This window comes from Hippopotamus amphibius, chromosome 4 (assembly GCF_030028045.1).
Source record: "Hippopotamus amphibius kiboko isolate mHipAmp2 chromosome 4, mHipAmp2.hap2, whole genome shotgun sequence".
Taxonomy (NCBI): domain Eukaryota; kingdom Metazoa; phylum Chordata; class Mammalia; order Artiodactyla; family Hippopotamidae; genus Hippopotamus; species Hippopotamus amphibius.
The window spans coordinates 175318694-175334770 of record NC_080189.1 but is presented as its reverse complement, the minus strand read 5'-3'; the positions used below and the strand labels follow the sequence as shown (position 1 = coordinate 175334770).

The following is a 16077-nucleotide window of genomic DNA, read 5'->3' as shown; positions in this document are numbered from 1 at the left end:
TTAATAATTTTTTAAAAAATTGATGAAATGTTAACAGAGCCCCTTTTCTTTCTCCATTGAAAAATAACCTTGGGGTTACTTTCTCCTAGTACATGTTTAATTAATGTTCCATATTTTAATGTAATAACCCTAATTATGAATAATTTTAAATAATTATTTAATTTTTTAGTTTACTTATTTTTTTAATCGGTGATAACTTAGGAAAAGCAAGAAATAATCATAAACTCTGAACTCAATGAGGGATTGGCTTGAAATAGATTAGGAAAGTTTTAATCATGAGTAAGCACTATATCCATAAATTGGGTAGAATGGAGGATCTTACAGCTGGTGTTTCTTGTAAAGAACTTGATTATCTATAGTGCTGATTGATTTTTGAGACCTGATATTTGCTTCTTTCAACTAGGCAGCTGAACACTCTTAAAGTTGTTTAGAAATTCCTAATGATTTAATTATATAGTTTTGTGTCCGGATAACATATATAGAAATCAGTTGTAACCCTTTATAAGGTCGAACTTATATGTGATTTTAAATTTACATAGGATTTATATTTACCTACTTTCAAAAATATTTAAGGTGACTTGAAGTGGTTCTTAACCTGGCTACATATTAGAATCACCTGGGGAGTTTTAAAAGATGCCCACACTTAAACCATTAAATCAGAATTTGGAGAGGACTGAGCCAGAGGCATCTGTAATTTTCTGAAGCTACTCAGGTGATTCTATTGTGTAGTCTGGCTTGAGAACCACTGAATTGAGGGGAAATTAGGGATTAAAAAATAAAGAACAAAAGGTTACTATAATCAAGAAGAATTGAAAAATCTTGTTTTTTCTTGTCTATTGTTTTCTGTCTCCATACCGGATGTTTTTCCTTTATAGCATTTATTATGACTTAGAATTATTTAAGTTACTTGTTTAAAAAAAAAAACGAGGCTTGAGCTTCCATCTTTTTTTCTTCGTATTTTACTGTGCCCTTAGTAAGGACCCGTCATATTCTTGGCATTGAATATTTGTATATAGGTTGATAGAAAAGCATAAATGATGAATGAAAGCATGCTAAATTAGGTTGTTACTTTCTGTTAAAGTAGAGCAAATTTGTTTTGTAACTGTGACAGGAATTTATCACTTGCATCTTTTGTTTATCACTTATATCTGCTACTAGCCTGGTAGACAGGCTGTTTTACAGAAGGCACATTTTATGGCACAGTTTCTATAAAATTATATTTTGCATATCAGGTTTTATAAACATTTGTCTATCTGCTGTATGCCACGTGCTGGGAATACAAAGGTTGATGGCTTGAAAGAAGGGCTTTCAGACTATATTGGACCAGCAAATTTATATTACTGAGTGTGAATGTTTCATATTATTGGCTAAACGCAAGAGTAATATGCTTTGTTTCCTGTGTTGAGGAGGAAAATTGATATTCTAATTGTGACATTGAAAGAACCAGACCTACATACCCATCTTTCACACTGACAGCTGTTTCATCATGAACAGCAGAACTTTCATGTAGAGCTTAATAATTTCCACAGTACAGAGTTTTTGACCTTAACAAATAGTTGACAACTCAAATTTCTGTGTTGGATAATGTGGAAGAGATAAGGTTTCCCTGAAGAAATAGCTGACATTTGAAGAAACTTAGCATATGACTGACTTGGTCCTAAGTGATTTAATGCTCACACCGAACATGAGCTTGCTGCTCTTGTTATCCCTGTTGTGGAGACCAAGACCCTGAAGCACTTGCCTGAGTTCATACAGCCTGTTGTTGGGGAATCAGGATTTGAATGAAGGCATTCTGATTCCACAGCCAGCTCTCTCTTAATTCTACCATGTCGATGAAAATAACCAATGAACAGAATATAATAGGAAAAGAAAAGAGCTTCAAACTGAGGACTGTAGTCCGGAATACAGCCTCTTGGATAACTGAGGAACTGCTCCAGAGAGGCATCGTTTTCAGCACAGTTTTGCATCTTGTCAGAACAAAGAACATCAAACAAGTCAGGGATACATTCCTTCAAGGTTCCACAAAAAAAACAGATCAGCATGTGCACAGCAGGTCAGTTTGGCCTTGGCACCTGGGAAGGGAGTCTTATCATCAAAGGAGGACCAGCAGTGGCATCCCAGAAGGGAGGCATTTAATCTAATCTTGATCTTTAACATGGATGTTCTTTACTTCTGGTCAGTGCACCCTTTTCTTTAATAATTAAAACAGATGTACAATGTGCGTTTGAGAGGCCACAAACGGTCTATTTTAGTCAGCACAAAATTCAGGTTAACTCATGTATAAGCCAGAATGACTTCCCTATACCTCAATATGTGAAAATACCTCTACCAACCATGTGTTGTCCCCCTAAGAAGATATTCTCAAAATCAGCAGATAAGGAGTTTCTCTAATTATACTTAACATTTCACTTTCAACAGTTATTCCAGGAAGGTCAAAAAAGTTTTCTTTTCTTTAAAAAATGATACATTATTCAGGAATGGAGATCGTATCTTTTATCTTCCACAGTTTTGTGCTCGTTAAAAATGCTCATAATATGTACCTACTAATTGATTAGAATTTTAATTTTTGGTTCTTATGAGATTGAAAACCACTTTGAATAGCTTTTCTTGATCTGAATTAATATCTTAGAATGTAAATTGAATTTGTGAACTAACCTTGGCAAGTAAGAAATGGTGAACCCACTGCCACATGCCGCTCTATTCTATGAGAGTGAACTCTACAGGTGTGTAACACTAGAGACGTTTTGCCACCTTTAGATGTTTTCCTAAGTGTTACTATATTGTGTGTACAAAATCATAATGAAAATAGTTAATGAAAAATGGTATCCATGGTTTCCTTTGTGTTTTGTAAACAATAAATAACTGGGTTTTTTTAAAATGTATTTTTTAAAATGCCAAGGACAGCAACATTTATTTTTTTAATCAGCAAAAGTGTTATTTTATATATGGCTACCAAATTAGTTCATGTAAAAAGATTTATTAATCCATTCTTACTGTGATTAAAAGCAAAAGTACATTCACTTATTTATTAGAATTTAACATTTTTTTGCCAAAATAGACAGCTTTTATCATCATTTTATTTTATCATCATTTTAGATTTTTCAAGAGGGAGTCTAACCTCAACAGTTGATTTTATACTTTCAAGTGATTCACTTTTCACTTTGTATCTTTTGATTTCTTATGGCATGACCTATTTTGGCCATTTTGGAGTATTGTATGAAGAAAATATCCAAGATTCAGTCAATGGCATGTACATAAAAAGGTTCTTTTTTAATGATCCATGCATCAATTACTGGGGAGTACTGCGTGGTTATCAAATATAAACCACTTGATGAAGTATCAGTCAGCTGTTCTGTAGCTTTGTTGGAATCAGTACCAGCAAAGACTTTTGTGTCTGTCTATGCTGCACTCTAGTGAGATCTGTCAATATTATGTTCTTTCTTTAATCTCATACTTACTCTTTTCAACATGTGGACAGTAATGTTTTTGTGTTTGGCCAGCTTTATGTTTCTCTCTTTTATTTTTCACTCCAAAGATCCTGGAATCCACATAAGTAGGTTGGCTCGTGTAAGACAAATTACTAACTTTCTTCTGCTCTTAGTCAACAATACTGAAAAGCACATTTTAGCTTTTCCCCCCTTCTAAATCTCCTCTAATTTATTGTTTGCCTCAGGTTTTCTTTGACCTTTTCCTTATTATTTACTGCCTCATCACTTTCACTTAGCTTCCTTCTTGCCAACTTTCATCTTTGGCATGCTTCCATTTAGCATAGTAATTCAGCTCTTAATCCACAAATCTGTTCATTGTATTAATCCTTTGTCTTCTGATTTTGGTTGCACTACCTCTGATTTCTACAAATGAAAAACTAATGATGCGTTTCATATATAACATTTATATCATATTTTATATATTCTGAAAAAATATTTCAAATGATTGCATTTAAGTCTTTGAAAATATGCTCTTTTGGTGTTTATTTCACTGACATTTTCTCTAGTAAAACTGCTTAGGAATTTTTTTTTTTTTTTTTTGATTTGAATTGTCTTTTTGGTCTCCCTGATTTTGAAGGATCAGTATGTATGTGTAACTTATCGGAATTTATGAACGTCAGTAAGTACCTCATGTTGACAAAATCCATGACATTTATCTTAACCTTCTCTTATAACACTTAGCTTTGTGTGTCAATAAAAAGCAGTGCTTTCAAAATTTCTCACCTTAGCTCTTCATTTTTGAATTTTTGAGATATCCCGAAACTTTATTCTTGGTTACCAAATGACACTTTTTTCATATGCAGGTTTGCCATGCAGAGCTTGAACTGGGGACTTGTTTTCAAGCGGTAAAGAGCAGAATTCAGTTACAAATTCTTGAGGCACAATACCTTCCAAGCTCATCAACACCCCTGACCTTGAGTAAGTACGTCAAAGTGATTCAACGTGGAATCTTCAGAAAATATTTGTAAAAGATAGTTTTTTCCTACATTTCTTACAGTGAAGATTAAAATCTTGGTTACTTTTATTATTTAACTTACATACTTACTTTTTAACTTAGAATTACTTTATTGGATTTCAAATTTTAGCCATTGTGTCTGCCTTAATCCACTGGTCTCTTGATTCTTATCCAATTGTGACCTTCCTGCATTTGATGCTCTTATTTATTTAGCTCATTAGTTCATGTAGGTTGAGCATCCAGAGGACTGTCAGATATGTTTCACCAGCCTAGATAATTTATCCTCTCTCTAGGTCTGTGCCATTTTTTGGATACTCTGCTAATTAGAAACTTAATTTTTAAAAAACTGAAAATGTCAAACACAAACCTTGAAACTCTTTCTCGCCTTGTGCCTTTGCGCATAGCCAGGGATTCTGATATTTTGGTGGTCTAGGCTTGGTGTCCATTGCTGCCCCTAGAGCGGGAGGTTTGAGGTCAGTCCTACCTAAAAGGCTAAGAGTGGGAGTAAGAGTGTTCCTTTTTCCTACTAGAAGAAGAGAAAATATCTGGAGGTAGACAGAAGCAGTGGATGTCTACTGTAACTACAAAGACCGAAAATAAATGCAACTGAGCGCAATAAGCTAGAAAAACAACAGCAAACAGAAAGGAAAGTAGAAGTAGAAATTAAAGCTTAAGTTGAAGTTGATAAATATGGAGACAACAAAAAATGCAAAATCAGTAAAACCAAAAGATCTTTCTTTGAAAAGAATATTAAAATAGACAAACCTGTAGCAGACTGGATCAAGCAAAAAGTAAACATGAACAAGGAAGAGGATATAATTTCAAATTCAGAAGAGATTCAAAAATAAATAAGATAATACACCATTTATAACTATGCCAATTAATTTGAACAGCTATATAAAAATGATTTTCTGAGAAAAAACATTGTTGAAATTCACTCCAGAAGAGGAAGGAATCTGAATAGAACAATAACCATGTAAAAGTAAAGAACTGCCTCTAATAAAAGCAGAGGCCAAGATGATTTTACTGGCAGATTCTACCAAACTTTCAAGGAACGTATAATTCCTATTCTATATAAGCTGTTCCACAGCATGAAAAAAAAGATGGAAAAAGTAACCATGAGGTTAGCATATTCTTGATATCAAAACAGAAAGGATAGCATACACAAAAAAATAGCTATAGACTACCATCACTTATGTAGGTAGATGGAAAAATCATAAAAAGCAAGTGAAGTCCAGGTTGGCATGGAAAAAATTAAATTACCTGGACTATGTAGGGTTAATTCTACGAAACAAGGACAAAACAATGCAGTTTATTACATAAACGGGTGTCTTCCTTTAATCAAAACTGCTAATGAGGATTACCAATGATTTCCATTTTATAAATAATGGTCAACCTCAGTTCTCACTTTGTGGCTCCCTCCTTTCTAGAAACTCTCTCTTCATTTTCTTGCTGTCTGGCAGCCCCAGCTGTATACCATCACTTCTCAGATTAGTCAGACTGCACTTTTTGCTTGAGCTCTAAGCACTGTGTGTCAGACTAGGCAGCAGGCTTAGGTGAAAAGCTGTATAAACCTGAATTTTACTTAGTGCAGTTCCCATTTTTTAAGAGTTGACTCTCCTCTAGTTTCTTTCTGCTTTTGGTCAGTGTTTAGGGTCTTGAATAGTTGTTTTTAATATTTTCCCCAGAGTTTATAATTATCATCTATGAGAGGTTAGTTTGTAAAAGCTGTTCTACCATTACTGGAAGCTCTACCTCTCAAATTTATTTGAAGAATAGATTTTCACTAGTGGGCATATGTTGAACTTCTAGAGCCTCAAGCAAAGAATTTTACCCGTATAAATTTGTGAAATAAATTCCTCCAGCTCTTGGTGTATCCCTAAAAGAATAATAAAAAAAAAAAAAAAAAAAAGAAAAGAAAAAAAAAATTCCTCCAGCTCTCCAAAGAGCTGGCACCTCTCTTTTGTTTTTTTTATTTTTAAAAAAATATTTATTTAGTTAGTTGTGCCGGGTCTTAGTAGCGGCAGGCGGGCTGCTTAGTTGTGGCATGTGAACTCCTAGTTGCAGCATGCATGTGGGATCTAGTTCCCTGACCAGGGATCAAACCCGGGCCCCCTGCATTGGGAGTGCAGAGTCTTAACCACTGTACCACCAGGGAAGTTCTGGCACCTCTCTTTTGTATAATCCTTTTCAATGTTTACTCCATTGCTGCTGATTGTTATTTATGCCTACCATTCCAGTCTTTAATGGCATTCAGGTTAGAGGAAGATTAAATTCATTAAAGGTTCCAGTAGTTATTTGTAAACTATGTTAATAATTATAAAGTTTACTAGAGATGTTTTCTGTTATGGCAATTGCTCATCAGATCTTTAAAAGTGGCTTATTGATATTTTTATGACAAACATAATATATGGATATATATCTTTATATAACATTGAACAATTTTTATTTATCAAAATTTCTTGTTCTTCAGGTTTTTTTGTGAAAGTGGCGATGTTTAGCTCGGGAGAGTTGATTTATAAGAAGAAGACACGCTTACTGAAGGCCTCCAATGGAAGAGTAAAGTGGGGAGAGACTATGATTTTTCCACTTATACAGAATGAAAAAGAAATTATTTTTCTTATTAGGCTCTATAGTCGAAGCTCTGTAGGAAGAAGACACTTTGTGGGGCAGGTTAGTAGGGAGTTTTTATCTCATATTCTTTCCCTGTACTTTTCTATGCATTTTATCAGTTGGTTAACAAAGGGAATACAGGATAAAATTGAGGTTGAATAGAGTAAAATTCTTCATCATAAATTTAAATTCATTGTTACCACAAAAATCAAATCTTGTCATACTTTCTGCTTTAATACAAAAATAGTTGGAATTTCTGAGCAGTCAGGCTTCTTATCTTAAAATAAGTATTTTTCTGAGCTTTTCAACTTTAAAAATAAGAAAGATCAGTTTTTCAATACTCCTGATTTGTTCCTTGTGAAGGAGGGAACCCTTGAGTATTTCAGTCAGATTTCTTCAGGCTTAAGGTATCCAGCTTTATTCTGTGTCATGTTCAATTTAATGTCATGTTTAACTCTGTATGCTATTAGCAGAATTGTGTTAGATTTAAATTGTTAGAAAACATTGATTTTAACAGTGGTCATGATATTATTTAGTCAATATTGTCATCTGGATTAATCTATTTAAAAATTCTTAGTAATTTGTATAAGACAACATAACACTTGCTTACTTGCCAGTCCTGCAGGAACTTGTTTCCTTTTCTAGTTCTTTCTTTACTATTAGTGGGTTACTGGTAGCTGTCCATTATCTTTTATCTTAATTACAATAGTTTGACTCACGTTTAAATTCCAAAATCTTTATTATTAGTTTAAAAGCTTCTGCTTGACAACAAGATGTTATTAGCAATCTACATGAAATCTTCAAATTATATGTGAATTTTCAAAGATTGATATTAACTCTGACTCACTTCATATATTTTACCTAAAATACTTGTCAAATATATTATAGTTTTGTTGTTCTTCATTTATTCTTATTTGGGAAAGAGTTTGAACTCCAGAATTAGTGTAACTAGCATACTTTTCAAAGTCAAGAGGCCTGTGAAGTGAATTCAGTTAAAGTTTTCACATATCACCAAGCCTCAACTAGCATATATGAATGGCGTAGGAGATTTACCTGACAATGATTTTCAGGATGACTTTTTTGGTGATTCTACTTTCTCGGTTGAGATTTTAGTTAATAATAATTCTGGAAAGGTTCCTGTTGGTCATTTGTTCTTTCTGGCTCCTCTGGTACCTCAGGAGCCACCGTGGTGGGGTGGCCACATGTGGAATCAAGGTTTCCCACTTCTCTGTCAGCCAAAGCACTATTACGTTATCTGTTTTGTATATTGGAGTTCTTTGTGAGATTTTAATTGAAGGAAAAGTTATTCAGACCAAGAAAATTAGAGAAAAAAGTTTAAAAACCAAACCTTTTTGGAGTGACCTGCTCCACTTTCTTTATTTAAAAGAATTAGAAACTGAGACTCAAAGAAGTTAACTCCAAAGTAACAGCATTTGTTAGTGCTATAGCTGAGTTGAGAATTCAGGTTTTTTTGTTTCCCTGTTCACCTTGCCTCCATGATACATAACATACAATGTGATATCTTAGATTTGCATAATGCTTTACAGTTTTCCTAGGTTCATTCACATCTGTTATCTAAAGTTACATAAGTGATAGGTTCAGTGAAATTATTTACTGTGGATCAAGAATGACTATTAAATTTTGATTAAAATTAGTTTTATTTAAGGTAAAAGGTACTGAAAATGCACATTTCTTACCAATCAATTTAAATCATGATTAGTCTCAATTAATCTTTACAAAAATATTTTTGAGTGGTTGGGATCAATTTTAAGTTGAGCTCCTAGATTTATTGACAAAGAAAGGATACTAATAACTGTTTTGAAGGAAGTGATTTTGTAATATCTCACATTGACTTTTTAAATTGATTTCTGTGACTAAATAGGTTAAGTGCTTTAATATTTAAGTTTCAAAGAGAGAAATCAAGCAAACTTTTGGAAAAATGGAAAGATGTTTAGTTGAAAATATGTAAACCAAACTTCCAATTGTCTTTCATTAGTAAGAGTAATTAATTTTTTGAACTCAGTTACCATTATTGTGTGAAGTGAAATGATTGTACTGTTCCTTTACAGATTTGGATACATGAAGATAGTCATAACATTGAAGCAGCCAGCCAGTGGAATGAAACAGTTACAAATCCAGAAAAGGTTGTTGTCACGTGGCACAAATTAAATCCATCTTGAAGACTTTGCACATTAATTTGGTGACAAACTTGACATGCTTTTAGAAGAGTTATGATTTCGATTTGCTACCAATTTGAAAAGACACATCAGTACATTTGTCAGTTTATTTATTTGTGACATAATTATAGTATATAATGGCTCTAATAGAAAATTAAACTTGGTAAAAAATGGGATGAATCATATCAGATATCCAAAGTAAAGGAAATGTTTTAAAACTGGCTGAAATAGACAATAAAATAAATGGGTAGTATTACTAGGGCAACTAAATAAATTATAAAGTCAATGGAAATATCAATCATAGATAGTTACTGCTATATTATGTTTATGGGTTTTTTTAAAGCTTTACCTAGATATTCAAAATCCAGTATATCGAGTCTCTGTTAGTACTATTAGACATTTAGAAGACTTTACCACTATTTCAGTGCTAGTCATTGTTGGTTAGATCTTAACTCCACTGTTTAACCCCTTGCTACATAGTTTTCCTCAGAAAGCAAAAGTGAGTGGAACTACTTCAACTCTTCCCATTTGGGGGAAGTTTGTGGCCTGTGTTTATCATTACTTACCCATAAGTCATCACATTGCCACTTTGTAAGCTATTTGTCTCCAAGAAACATTCAGATATAGAAAACTTACATTTTGGCAAGAATAAATGAAAACACCAGAAGGTTGAAGTTTAATTTAAAACCCAGTGTACACACATTTTGCTATGTTTTCCTCCTTCACATCCTCTTTGTTTTAATTGGAGTTGAAATCAGGTTATCATCCATATGGCCCAACCTAATTAGCAGAATTAAATGAGCTTAAATAGAAAATGTAGTACTTTATGAAAATCACTTCCTTGTTTTTAGTTTTTTAAATATAAGTTACTTGTTCTATAATCTACAACATTGGAATATTTTCCTATGTTTTAAAACTGACTATACGTGATAACATTACGTAGCAAATAAATATTTTCTTTTGCAGTTTCACTCAGGTACTCGTTACAACTCAGTATATAGGGATAATTTCAGTTTAGCTGGTCAGACAAGCTGTGACCAAAAAGCACAGTTGTATGGAGAAACCAGTAACACAACCCCTGATCTTGGAAAATATGACTTTATTTTTGCTAATGGGTAGACTAAGTGCTTCATCTTCCATTTTTCTTTCTCTCTTACCTTGTCCCACACATGCCAAGAGGTAAATAGTGATAGTTTAAGCCAGAAGTATACTTTGCTGTAACTTAAGCATGCCCTTTCCACTCTAATTCTTGTTTTGTGTATCTCTTTAAGATTTTCCCAAATAAACACTAATTCCCCTTTTCCCAGGTATCACCTCCTCAAGCTACAGAATGTAGATACTTTACATGCCCTTTGCTTCTGCTGCCTAGAGTTTATGGTATACCGGGAATGTTGACAGGTACTCTGACACTGTGCATTTTGAAATAATTTTCTTTTTTTAAATTTGTGAAAAATGACATATTGGTGAGTACTCACACGGACTTTTTAAGAGAAAAATCACCTTATGTGGTGGTATTTTGAATCTTCGAGACAAATGGCAACTATTTAAAAAGATTTTTTAAAAATAGACTTTATTTTTTAGAGCAGTTTTAGGTTCATAGCAGAATTGAAAAGAAGGTACAGAGAGTTCCCATATACCCTCTACCCGCACATTAACACAGTCTCCACCACTATCAACACCTTGCACCATAGTATCCCATATACCCTCTACCCGCACATTAACACAGTCTCCACCACTATCAATACCTTGCACTTTCATTGACACACTCAAAGTCCATAGTTTATATTAGGGTTCACTCTTTATGTTATACATTCTATGAGTTCTGGCAAATGCATAAATGACATGTATCTACCACTCTAATATCATACAGTGTAGTTTCACTGTTATACAAATCCTCTGCTAACACAACCATTTTCATAGCTACCAAAGAAGTAACTGTACTGGCTTTTAGATAAGTAACAGGCTTTATTGTTTTAAAAAATGTAGAATTTTATTTGAGCAGTTTTTTTGTGTTATAGTAATGCTTTCAATTCCTAAATTTATTATAAGTAGTCATGTATTTAATGCAAATAAAATAAAAAATTATTTAATTTTCAATATTTTTACAGTATGTGTGTAATGTATAATTTGAAGGAAAGTTATGATTTTTTGGTTTCTTGTATGTATTAAAATCCTAGGTGTATAAAAACATTAAAAGAGAACCTTTTTATTTAAAAGACTTCAGTTAGAGAAGTATTGATAAAGATCTCAGATATTTTTTTTTTTTTTCAGATATTTTAATTAGTGTTTACTTAAGCCTTTTTCAGGTGAAGAGGTACCGTATACAGATGATGTTCTTATTGTTTCCTTAATAAGTACCCATATTATGAGAAAAACATTAGAAACTGGTAATAAAAAATGAGATACTATGCAAAAAAAAATCACTTCTCTTTGTACTTACTTGGCATTTCTTGACCTTTACCCACTTATAACAATGAGAGAGAACCAAAATGATAGTGGGTAACCAGAGAAAGCCATGGAGGATTCATGTTGAGAGCTGATAGTTTGCATAGTGCTGATTCCTAACAGTGTATTTATTTTTGTTTTCAGATTAATACAGTTAAATAGCTACAGTCCATATCAAAACATAACATCTCTGTCTGGCTTTTGTTTGGTCTTGTATGATTTTTTAGCAGAACTAGAGAACTTACCACTGAAGTCTATCAGGTGCAGCTCTTATCTGTTCAGAGGGAACCGTGGGATTTTGACGTAAGTTGTGTAATCGCGATCTGCGGTCTGAAAATAACCTAAACTGATCTTCTGTTTGAATATAGTTATGTGAATTTCTCTGATACTAATGTACAGAAACTATATTTCCCAGCGAAAATTTCCAGTTTGTTTAATCCAATAATTGTTTATTTATGAAGGATTTCAGAAATTTGCAACACATTTCAACTTTTTATATTATGGCAGTAATGGATATTTCAGAGATACACATTTACTTTTGGTGTTTGGTAGGGTGTATTGAGGGAAGTTCCAGATAAAGCGTCTGCATCTATAGTAATTGTGAGAATATTCACAATTGACCCTTGAAAAACATAGGGGTTAGGGGTACCACCCCCAACACAGTTGAAAATCTGAGTATAACTTTACATTTGGCCCTCTGTGGTTCTGAATTTGTGGATTCAACTAATCTTGCATTATGTGGTACTGTAGAATGTACTCATTGAAAAAAATCTACTTGTAAGTGGACCTGTGCAGTTCAAACCGGTGTTGTTCAAGGGTCAACTGTATTAGGATTTCCAGAGAAATGAAACGAATAGGAGCTAGATAGGTAGGGAGGGAGATATAAATTTTCTTTTAAATTATGAGGAATTGGCTTATGTTTATGGAAGCTGAGAAATCCCACAATCTGCCATGCAAGCTGGAGACCCAGGAAAGCCAGTGGTATAATTCAGTCTGAGTCCAAAGGATTTAGAACGGAGGAACCAATAGTATAAATCCCAGTCTGAGGTCAGGAGAAGATGAAATAAGAAGTCCCAGCTCAAGTAGTGAGGCAGGAAAAAAAACGGCGCGGGGGCCGGGGGTGGGGCGCAAATTCCTCTTTCCTGTGCCTTTGGTTCTTTTCAGGCCCTCAACAGATTAAAAGATGCCCACCCACATTGATGCAAGTGCTAATCTCATCCAGAAATACCCTCACAGACACACCCAGAAATAATGTTTAATCTGGGCACCCTGGCCAGTCAAGCTGACACACAAAACTGTGACAGATAACTGCTGAGGTTCTTTTGGTGCATTAGTTGTAATTCTTGTTCAACAATAAACTTAAAATGTTTGAAGTTTTGGCTGAAACATTGAGAAAAGAATTATGAAAAGTGGATATATATGAAGTACCTGTCCATTTTGAAATACAGATTTAAGATTTAAAAAGAAAAAAAAAAAGATTTAAAAAGGTATTAAAGAGTATTGACCTGAAATAGACTGTGTTGACTGAAAAAAAATGCACAACCTTAAAGTTGAGAATTATGTTTTATTCAGCAGTTTTCTGAGGACTTCAGCCCCAGAAGACAGCCTCTCAGATAGTTCTGAGGTACTGCCCTGAAGAGGTAAGGGAGGAGCCAGGATATATGGGGTTGTTGCAACAAAGACCAGGTAGTTGGAATGTCAAAAGAGTACCCTTAATCAAAGAAAACCAGGTAACTCAAGTTGAGGAATTTAGCACTTTTCTGTGTGGGGAAAGATGCAAGAGTCTGGGCTCATTGAATTCATTCCTTTGATATGCACCTCAGCTACCTGGGGCCAGAATCCTGTGCTTTCCCATCCTGAGTTTTCTCAGGGTGCATCCTTGGGGGTGGCTGCAGCTGCTGAAGGCCTGGCAGCAGGAAACCCCATTTGTCTTTATCCTGAGTTCCCTCGGGGTTCACTGTCTGGGGCAGCTTGATGGCAACACCCTTTGTTTACTGTTATGACAGACAACATGTTTCATTCAAAACTGCCAGATATTTCTCTAGGAAAGATGGATTTATTTGGGATCAACAGAAGATTGCAGCTTGGGGTCAGCTACTGTAGTGAGTCACGTGGATGTCCTACCTGCCAGCGAAGGAGAACACTTTTATAGAGAGGAAAAGGAAGTTGGGAGGGCTACAGTAAACAAAGAGCCCATGGCTTTTCATTGGCTGAGTCCTTGCCAGGAAAGCAGAGTCTTTCTTCTTCTTGGGCTCTGCTAGTGTTGCAGGGCATGAGAGCGCCCCCTTCTGGTCTCCCCCTCTATCTTATTGAGGTTTCTGTTTGTTTATTTACAGGAGTTAATGTAGCCCTATAGAATTAGATTATATTTTTATGGGTTATGAATTGTCTGAAGAGGAATGCTGCTTGCGTTTTCAGTAATTTCTTCATGGAAAAAAATTTTTCACTTAGTAGTTACAGATTTTTAAACTTTTTCATGTATAAAAAGTCTGATCTCTGGAATAATGGTATTTTATTAAAATTGATAATTAAATCATAACTATAGCAACTATATAACTATATTAAACCATAGGACTCTGAGAATAGTAGTAGATGTCTAGAAAGAAAGGTCTATGTGTATTCTCAAAAGGCTGAAAGATATCTGATTCCATGCTGCGCTAAATCACTGAATGAGATTAGAACATGATGATTTTCATTTTCTCATGCTGTGGAATTTGTTTTCTAGGTCACCATTCTTTAGTTTCTGAGGCAAGAGGATAAAATATGTTTGTCCTTAATTGTAGAACTAGATTTATTTTAACAGAGATAAATTTGGTTGACTGTAGTTCTGAATTGTCTTTTAGTTTAATTCTAGATTGTTAATCTTTCTTAATTATACAATGTATGGACTAAATTAAAAACTGATTTTAAAATGAGCCATTTATATATTTAATAATTAAATATCATACAAAAATATCTAGATAATACTTCATGCAAAGAACTATTCTAGGTGCTTTCAGGGATACAAAGATAAACAGTCCGTCACTCTTTACTCTGGGGTTTAACATAGGGAAATAAAACTATGTCAAGCAAGATTGCCTTAAGAAGCAGGACTTAAGGTGTGGACAAAATGCTTTAGAAGCTCAAATAAAGAAATAAATACAGCTGAAGGAATTAGAAAAGATTTGGTAAATCTGTGATCTGAAACCCACGAAACCAGGCAGATTGGCAGCACTGTGGATTCATGACCATTGACTCTGCCAAACTAGCAATCTTAGTTAATTTTTTAATCAGCTGACTTACTATGAAAAACAGTTTATACTGTTTATAATCCTTCCACCCTCTTCTAACCTTCAACCCACCTACTCCTTTCTTTACTCTTAGTAGTAGAATACGTTATTTCATGCTTCACAAAGAAAACAGTCAGGCATTCCTTTACCATCCCGCTGTCATATCCACAAACTTATTTTTACTCATATCCATCCTCTGTTATGTTAGAAAGTCAGTTCTTTCTTGTGAATTCTGAATCCAATCCTGTGCTTTTTCAGGAATCTCATTCCTTTTCGTATGCCTGTTCTCTCCTATTCTTTGAGCCTCTCCTCTACTGATTCTTCCTATCATCATTCAAAGCTCCTTGGTGTGTGCATGACTATCTCAAAATAGGTTGGTGATAAGTTCAGTGGACAGAACCCAACAGACATCACTGTGGAGGTCAAGTTTCTGTATTGATGAAGGAACTTACGGAAATATTATACAAAGCAGGGACTGTGTGGTATGCTCCTGGTGTAGATCTGTCCTCCCAGGTCCCCTGAGTTCCCCCTGGGGCATACTATTCTGAATGAGTCTACATGTGGCCCATGAAGATTCCCAGAAGCTCTGTTTTAATTATCACCGGAATTTTTATTCTTTCTTCACTTTCCTTTTCTCACCTGCCTATTCATTCCCAACCGTAACCTTCATTTCTGCTTTCTTAACAAGTACGGTGACTGGTAGAAAACAATCCCAACAAATTCCTGAGTAATTAGTAAGAACTTAAGTGTAGTTAATGAGTAGGGACATTAATTTCTCAGCATAGTATGTTAGGTCACCTATGCTTCAGGCCTCTCTGTGGCCTATTTCCTTCTTTTAAGAAATTCTTAGACCTCCCACCGTGTTCTAGATTCTGGTTTATTTGGTCTCCTCTTCATAGGTAATTTCTTACTGCTCTGTTCTTAGCCTGTTTTCTTCATTCTTTCATCCTCGCCATTCCACTGAACCTCATGCTGAAGTTTTAAGTGCTTTTCAGCTATTTTTTCTTTATTACTCAGTTTTCTTAACAATAGATCTCTTCCTCATTGAAACCGCGTCTTCCCTCAGCTTTCATGCTCCTTATGTTTTCTTTCTGTCAAAGTCTTTCTGTCAAGACTTTCCTTTTCTTTGT

At 34.4% G+C, this 16077-nt stretch overlaps 1 protein-coding gene across 1 annotated transcript in view; it reads left to right on the top strand.

Annotated features, from left to right (window-relative positions):
* The window catches only part of TC2N (tandem C2 domains, nuclear), a 37753-nt gene extending 27800 nt beyond the window's left edge, over positions 1-9953 (top strand). The window contains exons 10-12 of the mRNA XM_057732695.1: positions 4292-4406; positions 6917-7116; positions 9126-9953. Of these exons, the coding sequence (XP_057588678.1) occupies positions 4292-4406; positions 6917-7116; positions 9126-9236 (426 nt within the window). The 3' untranslated portion in view covers positions 9237-9953. The remainder of the gene's footprint in view (positions 1-4291; positions 4407-6916; positions 7117-9125) is intronic.
* The last annotated feature ends 6124 nt before the right edge of the window (positions 9954-16077 follow it).